Below are 10,822 nucleotides of genomic sequence, written 5' to 3'. Positions count from 1 at the left end.
AAAAAAAAAAAAAAAAAAACCACTAAAGAAAAAGTTGTGTTTACCCAAGAATGAACAATGAAAAAAAAAACAATTCTGAAATTTAATATATACAGCTAACCACATTCCAAGGGATGAAATTTGTTAGTGGAAGCCTGCAAAGCACTGACTTTCTAGTTAGAAAATAAATAGATAAATAAAACCACTCTACTGTATACTCATGTACTGGTAAGTCACTGCTTGGAGTTCAATGGAAAACAGTGCTAGCACCTGAAAGGGTCCATCTCTATCACAAGTTCAGCTGATGACTTTTAGGGCCTATGTTTTAAGAGGAAATTAGCCAGAACTAAAAAATATATATATATAAAATTGAAGAGACTTTGACCTATATTAGTAATATATTGTCTAACCTACATTAAAGCCGCATCTCAAGTTGTTAAACTTGGCTACCTGCCACTTACAGGCACATACTCAACATCTGAGACACCCAATAATTGGAGTAATTTTGCAACCACACCCAGCAAACACAGCACTAAGCTGAAGCTGCAGCCAGATGGGAATAAACGTCTTTTTTTTTTTTTATGTTTCAAGCAAACCGATACAGGTAGCTGGAGACCCAAGGCAAAACCCCGCAACAGCTCATGTGAAAAAGGCTTTCTGCAGTAGAAAACTCTTCTGCCCAGGGCAGCAAGCGCCTCCCCTGCAACACAACACAGAGCACGTTTGTGCGCTCAGCTTGGTGATTTATTCTAAGAAAACAGTTACCAGGGATCCAGTCATCTTTTATACAAACATTTCAGGGGCAAAGCACACACATGATCTCGGAGCAACTGCTAAAGGAGAGAAAAGAGCTGAAACTGCGTTAAGAGTAATCGGAGCATCTTTTGTTCTCGATTTTGTTAATCGAGAAAAATGGAAAGGATTAGACGCCCGTGTCTTCTCAGAAAAAATATGACATCTCCCTTAGTTTTTAGCTTCTTGTTTTGAGGAATAATTTCAAAAAGCATCTTCTAGATTATTAACTGTATTAGATGGCACTTAAATTCACCTCCTACTGTATGAAGCTTTTTTGGTTGCAAGACAGTTATATTTGTGTAGTTAAAAAAAGAGAAAATATATTAAAGGCCACGAAACTGTTGACGATAAGACTTAGGACAGTAACACTCAGGGTTTTTTTGTTTTTGTTTTTTAACCTTTGAAATAGGACTGTCTTCCCACTCTTTTTGGCTAATACCTTCAAGATGGATCAAAAAATAAGTCAATTCTGATGTTTTAGAAATACTTTGGAAGTGATTTACATAGCCTCATACTACAAGCCTTATACTATAGAAATGCCAGCAAATACTATATAATACCTCAAAAACATAAGAATCTATGTATTGTAAAGTTCTCTTATTACTTAGCAGTGGTAAAAACTAATCTACTTTGTCATTTTCTACATGAGTCTCTAGGTAAATTGTTTTTTTGCCCAAGAACACGTGATGATGTCTTTTCTACTGACGTAATAGGTGATCTTGAGTTGTACAGGGAACAGAATCGCATATCCTGACTTTAAAGTAGGTTCCATATAGGCTGTAACACAAAAATTTTGAAATTATTTAGAAAATTCGGATAAAATCAGTTTGCTTTGACAAGTTACAGCTCTGACCCCTTTAAAAATATATTAAAAATAACTAGTTTTGAGGATTTTTTTCTAACAGTCAGAAATTAAARGGTGTACATTGGCTATATACTTTGCCAACTACACAAATACTTGTTAGAGGCTTCTTTTAAACCAGAAAAAGGGCTAGGCGGTGCAGCACACACACTTGTTTGCTTTTCCTTTAACAAGTCTCCTTGTTCCTATGGCTATGCCTGTGTCAGTGAAGCTATACGGCTTTGATTCTGCTTTTTATCAATAAGGCAAAAGTTTTCATAACCTATATAGAAAGGAGCCTTTACAAAAATTAAGTGCTGAATATTTAGATTTCAAACTACAGTAAATTTCTGTAGAAGAATTAAAGACTTAGTACTGGAGTTCTGCTGGTCTCCAAGCAGAGTACCTTCCAAAGAAAGTTAGGAAGGACCGAGAAATAGAGGGATTTTGCCATAAAAGTACTTAATTTTTTGGCTTTGATCCAAGTTGTGTTTTATGGTTATATGACCCAAATGCTGCCGAGTTATAATTCCAGGAACTTGCCTGTCCACAGACTTCTCTTAGAAAGAAACTTAATCAAAAATGACTGTTAACAAACTCAGCTCTGGTTATATTCAGGACACAGATATATGTGTCTACAGTATTTTCACATACATAAAACCCTGTAGGAGACGCTTCTCTGGCAGTTCCTTGTAGAACTAATATTCCACCATAATGCAGTCTTAGACATTTAGCACACAACCAAAGAGGATCTAATTAACAAAAAGCCATCTATTTCCATTGTAATAACTCAAAATTCAAACACACATAATGCCATCCACATAAAACTAAAAATAAAAACTTTAAACTGTTAAAGCTTTACCTACATTTAAAACCAGTATATTCGGACAAATGAAACTTTGTCATAACATCACTTTAACAAGAGATCTCCTACTCTTCATCTCAGGAGCTGGAACTAGGCGCTCTCAAGCTCTGCAGCCTGTTTTTGGTGAGAAGAGACAGGAGACATACAAGGGCTCATTGTAAAGCACGTTCCAAAGCAAATTCCTTAGGACAGTCACCAAGGTCCTCAGCCTGGTTTCCTCCTCTTCACTAAACATCCAATTTGTCCTCCATAAAAAAGCAACTACTTACCTTAATAGATTCAGAATGTCTTCTCCCACATGACTTCCACTCTCGGCACCTAGACATCCCGAAGCGGATTCTTTTGGGCAATAGTCATCATTGAGGTAATATTTGTGCCTTAGCCACATGTGTTGTCGCCTCTCTGCCCAACTACCCTGCTTCACACCCACTCCCAACAGCCACAAGAACGACTGTACGCAACCCCAACCATCTCTCGAATTCCTTCATCACAAAAAGATACCCACAGTCTCAAAACCACAGTAAGAGGATATGGCATTATGCATTCATGTTAACGCATAAGGAACGGGAAGGGAGGGAAGAAATAAAAGCACAACAAAATCATGCTGAAACACAGACTATGAACATAAACAAAGGCCTGAAGAAACACCAAGCCATATGTTGCATTTTGACCCCAGGCTTCCGAGTTTCGGTTATTTTCTGCATATAACCCAAACACTCACTTTAACTAAAACATATCTTTCAGAAAACATAGTCTTGAAGACACCAAGAGCTGGGAAATTCCACTCTTGGCAGGTTCTCCCAACAGTTAATCACCCATGTGTTAAAAATGTATGTTTATCTTCTCATTGAATTTGTCTAGCCTTATACAAATGTTTAGACCCTTCTTCCAACCAAGACAACCTTTAATAGCCACAGTTTTATCTTACTGATGTACAAATTTCTTTAGAATGAAAATTGGAACTTGGCACATGGCCCAAGGGCTTCAGATGCACCTCCTTCTCCTGCAGTGGCCGAAGAACAAGCATCTGCGATAGCACAGAGGATTTGCCAGCAAAGAGTAGGCAGGGTGAACAGGAGATGCAGGCATTTTCCCATTGCTTCTGGATTTGCTGTGGTAACTCTTAGTCAGGTTTTCTTGATCAGAAAGGCAAAGGCTAAATAAGGAAAAAAGGCCTGGGGATTTATGTCAACAGTGCAAAGAGGCTGTGGCTTCCTGCTTCTCTCTTATTGGTTTCAYGTTCTTCAGGTTACACTGTGAAGCAGCAGCAGGCAATATCAAGGATGTTAAGATTGCCTTTATTTTTGGGGCTAAAACACACAAGTCCAGAAAACATGAATTGGCATTGGAGGTATTTAATGAAAGGAATGCTTTGGTGATTGTTTTGGTTTCTAACTCAGAAGGTTCATCCTCCTGGAGTAAAAATCTACCAGTTTGGACTGACTTGGGAGCAAAATCAAAGTGTGAAGCCAGGAAGTGCAGGAACGCTACTCACACTTGCAAACATACCAGCTGCATCCAAAACAGCTTAAAGTGGATTCCCAGCTCTCTACTGCTCTCCTGAGCATCCAGCTCTCACTTTGCATTACAGAGTTTGATACTCCCTTTCTTTACTGAAACTCTTTTAATATACTTGATAATAGGGAGTTGACTGGATCTCCTAAGCACCTAGTAGCAAGAAATGTGCACATAAAGATTAGAAGATTTATTCTGGGAGGTGCCTGAATGACTACTGTAACAGGGCATGTCCAAGCAAATCAAATACCAAAGTGTCTTCTGATGAAAGGCAGTATTATTAAGTAAAACCTAGCCAAAGTCCTTCGAAGACCAAATGTCTAGCCCTAGGACTCTAGCAAAGAGACTGGAGGGAAGACTGAGCTTTGGCAATGTGATTTTTTTCCATTTTCCTCCAGAAATGCTTTCATAGAGAAGTCCGGAGCAATCTGAAAAGTATCCATAGTCTAACTCTCTTTAGAAGAAAGGATACTAAGGAATATGGTCTTTACCTAATCAAGAAGCCATACTCTATTGCCAAGTAAGACAAGCATCACAACAGGACGACAAATTTTTAGTTTCAGTAAGAGTTTTTGTGCTATTCATTCATAGCTTTCTACCACATCCAAACTACTGCATGCATTTTGGACACAGTAAGCATGACAGGGGATATAGTATTCATGTAGCTTTTCAGTTAGCTTTCCACCAACTGTAGGTAAGACGGATACCTAACCCAGCACTAAGCCTGCCATAACATAAAGTTAATTTTCAGAAAAGTTTCAACAAGTTTGAAACAGCAGTCAGTTCACACAGGTTCAGCATTATGGGCCACAGCACTTTTTTTTTTTAATGTGATAGCAGTATCTCAAAAAAGGCACTCAATGCCTTTTGAATTCACGGCCTACATGGCAGAGCATAAGCCAACCTCTCCCCCCATAACATTTCAACAGTGCAGTGGGGACAACACTGCACTGAACAATCAACTCTAGTATAGGCTTTTTTTCCCCAAAACTAAGGCAGACCAAGCAGTAGATCCACTATAATTAGGAATTCAAAAGTATAGTTTGTATTACTAACAAAGTAATTGATTTGCTTGATTCCAGCAGTAACGCAACGTGAGGACAACTTCAATTTCTCAGGTGGGAAATAAAAAGCTTTTCACTTAGACAACCAGTTTAAGCCAAGTAATAACAGGAAGAGAACCAGAATTGTTTGTTTAGTACTACATAAAGCAACTTTTTGGTCACAATTCAGTTACAAAGCAAACAAGACCAGCTGGAGCAGATACTTTTTTTCCATTAAAGTTTCAAAGTCAGAGTTACAGCTGACTGACAGGTTACTGATCTCCACATTGTAACTATCTTGTGAGAAAATAATACTTAGGCTTATTTTAAGTCATTAAGACATCCAATCATCAGGACCAAGGAGACAGGTTTTCCAAAAACTCTTTTGAAAGGCTTTGACCTAAAGGTTAACAAGAATTCTAGCATTAAGTTAAAATAAAGCATTACATTAATATTGAGTGTTTTTGAAAAGTACTCTGACCATAAGCATCCTACAGCTATAGCACACCCATTTTACAATGCAAACGTCTTGGAGGTTGATAACATCAGTTTTTGATCACAGACAAAACTAAGGCAAAGTAGGAAACAAGCTCACTCTGTCAAACAGAACAGAAGCAAATTCAGGAACAGAACTCAAGACTCCAAAAATCTAACTTCCCTCGTCACTGGACAATCCCACAGATGGTCTGAAACACAGAAGCACAACTAAGTACAACACAGACCAACCGCCACTTGTATCTGAAGCTAATACACTGAGGCAGGCAAGCAAACCGAAGAGTCAAACACTTGGGCTTATGTGAGGTCATTTTGAAGTCTTTCACAAGTCTTGTTTTTAGCATCCTAAGATTCAAACCATCACAATGTTGATAGTAGATGCATCTTCCAAGTGTTATGCACACTTTCTCTGCAGAGCAGCTTTGTCACATACCACAAAGCAATGTCTGTACTTCTCACCAGATCAGGTATCATAAAAACAAAGAACTGGAATAGCTAGAGCAGTTTTAAAGTCTGAAATATTCTAAGGCATAACCTGAACATCTTCAGTAAAGCATTTCTGCTAGTGAAAGGGGTAGATGCCATGCAACCTAAAAAGAAACTTATTTTCTAATGCATTGCATTGAAATTACCATCATGCACAAGAAACCAAAAAGAGTCTGCACCAAGAAAAAGCACTGCAAAGTTATCGTATTCTATCAATACACTTTGAAGCGGAGCATGAGAGTTCTGAATAGAAGTGACCTAGTGGTTGGCAAGAATTCCATCTTAGTTTTTCCAGACCACTGGAGGAAGCTCAGTCTAAACTGGATGGTATCCCCAAGCATTCAAAATTAATCCCTCCTTCTTGTATGAAGAAATAGTACTTTTAAACAGTACTTGCTTTTGAAAGCTCTCATCCCACTGCACATTTGATGCATGTCATCTGCTAGAATTAGAAACTTTTTCTATTAGTATTTTGTGCTATTTATGCCAAAATGGAAATTTAAGGAAATGTTACCCTAGATGATCCATTACTCCTGTTAAGTCAGTTCTGTATACGCATGCAAAGTATGTATTAGTAAGAAACTATGCAAAAGTTTTCAGAGCAACCTAGTAAGTGTATTTTCCCAAGAAAAGAAACTCATTTCAGCAGCAAAATTAAGAAGAAAGTCTGAACATTTAATAGAATAAACAGAAGAGGAAGAATTTATATTAGTTCACCAGACTATTAGGCTTAGAAGTGTAATATGGTACCAATTTTTATATCTGAAACTGGAAATGGCAGTCCAATAGTCTACTTGGACCAAGACTATATATTCATCCAGTTCATCTGTCAAGCATATTCAAATGGCAGAGTATAGGTATCTGCTTACTATTGCAGAAGTCTTTACTGATGAATTTCAATACTGCTGACTCGTTTTTTCCCGTCTATTTCTACGTTTGATCAGTTTCTATCAGGGAAGCGCAACGCTGACATTTAATGCTGCATTTTGTCCAGCTCTGACAATACCAGCCTCAGGAATCTGAAGGCAGAAGAGAGACCATCCAAAACACTGCATCTTCAGTGATTTTACAGTGTTAAAGAATTTCATTAGGGAACCCTTGAATGAATGGTTTATATCTAGATCATAGCGAGTGAAGGACCACATGTTTCTGGGTAAGAAGATCAAAGTCAAACATGCGGGTATGGATTTGCCCCTGGCAGCTGTGCTATCATAATTGTGTTCTTAACTTGAGCTAGTTAACTTAAGTAAGCATTAACCTAGAAAAGATAAACTGAGATTAAAATGGAAGGTAAAGCTTGTCAGTTCAGCATAAAATCTACAGGTATCTATGAGAAGGAATTCAAACTCAACTCCAGCTTGTCCTAATTTTATTTGAGTTGGTTAATCAGTTTTGAAGCACTTTTTTTTTTTTTTTTACAGTTTACATAAAGGAGCACAGTGTCTCCTATAAATCTATGTAAATTAACATTTTTCATAACTCAAGACATCACAATAAAGCCAGATTTTAAAATAAACCGTCCATTTAGTTATCACTGGATCAAGAAGAAACATACATGGGGAAGACAAAAAAACCAACCCCCCCCAAAACAAAAACACTGACAAAAAAACCCAACACTGTTTAGAGTTTCTAGCCCAAGTTTGTGCTTCTGCACCAAAAAACACAACACTGAAGTAACAGGAAACCTGCAAAAACTTAAAAAGGTGCATAACTTCTGTTGTCCCAAAACTGAAGTATATATTTATTCCTTCTCCTACCTCTGCTGTTTTGTTTGGTTCTATGAAACTGATACTGATGGCAGGGGGGAGCATTTAAGATACACTGATGTTACCATGACTATGAATTCCATTGTAGCAATTTGTTAGAGTATTGTTCTTGGGTTAAATTATCCAGCATGATAAATACGGGCAACTCTTTCTTTGCAGTATTTAATAACCAATGCATTTGTTAGTACAAAGCAGATGGTGCTCAGTAGAAGGCATTAACTGGTCATTTGAAAACACCTTTTTCTTTTTTCTTTTTTTCTTTTTTCACGGTCAGCCAGCCTAAGGAATTCAGTGAAGGCCAGATGTTCAAAGCTGGTGCATAGATAAAAACTGCATATTCATGATTTCCGCATAAAAGTATCCAAGGCCTGGCAGGTGTTCACATGTGCCAATATTTATTTGCATGCTTTATCTACGACATAACAGACATACAGAAATCAAGTAATTTCTTTCACTAAACTTTGAAAATCTGGTCTTACCTACAATTTAACACTTTGCTTCACTCCATTAATGTAACAAAGGCATTCATCCATCTTTTTATTTTTAGTTAATGAGTAAAAAGAGTAAGATATTTTAGCAAGATATTTTAGTTAGCTTTCATTTTCATTTTGTAAAAGTCTTCTCTAAAGCAATCGTGTTCATTCCCAATATGAGTAAAAAATGCTATCATTTAGAAATTTAAGTGGTTTTTGGGTGTTTATGCCCATTACAGATTATTTTTAAAAGGATCTCAGAACTTAGAGCTTCAGAGATTTTTTTTTTTTTAATTTAGAGAGTTATTTTTGGCCTGACCAAAAAAAAAAAAAGAGTATATATTAAGGCAAAAGATGGAGTTAGAAAGTCAGCCTCTGAATGCTCCTTAAAAATAGGTGCTTCAAATACAGGTTTGGAAAAGAAATTAAAAACCATGTTTTCACTCACATTGAAGAAAACATCTGCAAAGAATAAAGGCCCTCATCCTTAAGCTTGAAGAAAAAGGTGTTGGGAGGAGAAAAAAAACAGAGAAAAAAAAGCACACTGTTTTCCCAAGATGCCCAAATCACACACAGACACAAGGTTACCAATGCCATTCATGAAAGAATGCACCACAAACATCAGCATTTATTCATTTTGAATTTTTTTTTTTTTTTTTTTTTTTAGCAAATGACAAAAGACCCAGCTCACTGGCTTCACTTTTGTTTACCTTTTGCTTACATTACACATTTAAACATTTGTCAAAACTTACTAAGTTGTTTGCATTCATGCACAACTAGAAAACATCCTTAATTTATTTAAATCAGAAATGCACTACCAGAAATGTATTAACATTGTTCACTACTAAGTATTTAAAAAAAAGTTGAAATTATTAAAAATGTTATCCTGGAAATGTTAACTTCACAGCAGACTTAAACTACTAATTGGCTCACATTCAAACAAATTGGAAAAAAAGCAAGATTCATGCTAGTGTTAGTGTACATCTCGCCCTAGCACTACTGAAGGATCATGGTTCACCTTGGATCATATATAATAAAAAGAAAAGTGCATACAGAAATTTACAACAATTTTAAGGACAAAAAATGGTCCTATTGATGTGGTCCCAACAATTAACTCAAAAGTCTATGACAAATACAAGCTCCGGTGAGCTATTTATACTACTTAAGATTAAGTACGGATATACAGAAAGTTGAGTTCATTTGAAATCTTCAAAAAATGTTCCTGTCAATCCTCAAATGGTGGCTGTTATAGCTTAAAATTTCTGTTAAATGCGTGCGTTGAATTACTTGTTATCCAAGCGTAGCAGCTGCTCCTTACCATTTATTGTTAGCAACTTTAACTGGCCATCTTCTTCAACTTCTACTCTCTCTTGTCCATTCTCAACAATTCTGTAAGACAAAAAAAGAAAACACATTTAGATATTTTAAAGCACTGTAAGTAGTCTGAAAACATACACCAGAAGTAGGTTTTTAGATAATTAAGTTTAATGCCATATCTGGAGTACTGACTACTTAATGCAACTGTAGTTGGCAAGCTTTTGTATTTAACAGTGCAGAAGCTGTAACTAGTAACCACCTGCACTCCCTCATTGATACTGCTCATTTATAGTAAGAAAATTGCTTTCCCGAAGTTCGAATCCTCTAGTTACAGCTGTCACCTCATACATGGTTACAGTTGTGGGGACACTATTCACTGTTATCTAGAACTAAATGTCTTTTGATGGATTTGAAGTTTACAATCTTGATGCTGCATTTAATATCTGCCCCATTTGTTAAATGCATAATATTATAGATCCAATCACAATTTTGGATGATATAAGGCACACAAGACAGTCTTTAATTCACTTTTAATTTGATCAAAGCAATTAATTTGGAAACATACTGTATGCCAAGTTTATGACTAGCATGTACTAGACAATTTAAGTATCTGACTGGAAGTAGGGATCATTAAAGAGCTAAGGTTTTTTTCTTTGTTTTTTTGTTTTAGAATACAATCATGAAACAGYTCAGTTTTGACAGCGACACGCTTGCAGAACATATGAAAAAAGATTTTCAAATCGGAAGATGATGCAAATTTAAATTATTTTTAAGCCACTTAATTTATGCCTAAATTTTAGAAAGGTAGAATATCCTAGAATTCTTCCCTCATGACACATGGGAAGAAAGCACATACACAGATTTTTCTGAAAATGAGACTTACTGAGCAGAATACACCCATACTAAAGACGGGGAATAGCTTCTTGCCAGAAGGAAAATGTTACTCAGAGACCACTGGGTATACTGGGATAGAAATACTCTATGCACTTAGCTACCTTGTGGGCAGACGCCTGCAATGTAACAGCTCGTCTGAGATAGCCACTTCTAGGAAGGCACATTTGCTCACTACATTTCTTGTCCCCCCCCCCCCTTTTTTTAAAAAGGCCTTATACTTTGACAGCATACCTAAAGTAGCCTATTTTAACCACATTACTGCACATTAAAAAAAAGAAAAATTACACTCTGCCTTATCTTTCCTTTTGTGTAGTCTTTCTTTACACTCCTTAGATGGTGCAATTCCCTCAAAA

General features: G+C 36.6%; 1 protein-coding gene across 5 annotated transcripts in view; it reads right to left on the bottom strand.

Moving 5' to 3' along the window:
- Positions 1 to 10,822, bottom strand: part of DNAJB6 (DnaJ heat shock protein family (Hsp40) member B6) — a 61,639-nt gene that overhangs the window by 21,592 nt on the left and 29,225 nt on the right. For 3 of the 5 annotated variants that reach the window (XM_026069262.1, XM_026069264.1, XM_026069263.1), the window contains exon 8: positions 9,577 to 9,647. In XM_026069262.1, the coding sequence (XP_025925047.1) occupies positions 9,577 to 9,647 (71 nt within the window). Of the gene's footprint in view, positions 1 to 7,408; positions 8,198 to 9,576; positions 9,648 to 10,822 lie in introns of those variants that run through there. The other 2 variants (XM_026069265.1, XR_003254100.1) reach the window with 2 other exon arrangements.

Source organism: Apteryx rowi, unplaced genomic scaffold (genome assembly GCF_003343035.1).
Source record: "Apteryx rowi isolate R43461 unplaced genomic scaffold, aptRow1 scaffold_29, whole genome shotgun sequence".
NCBI classification, from domain to species: domain Eukaryota; kingdom Metazoa; phylum Chordata; class Aves; order Apterygiformes; family Apterygidae; genus Apteryx; species Apteryx rowi.
Note: the sequence above shows the minus strand (reverse complement) of the source record. Positions and strands in the feature narration are given on the sequence as shown.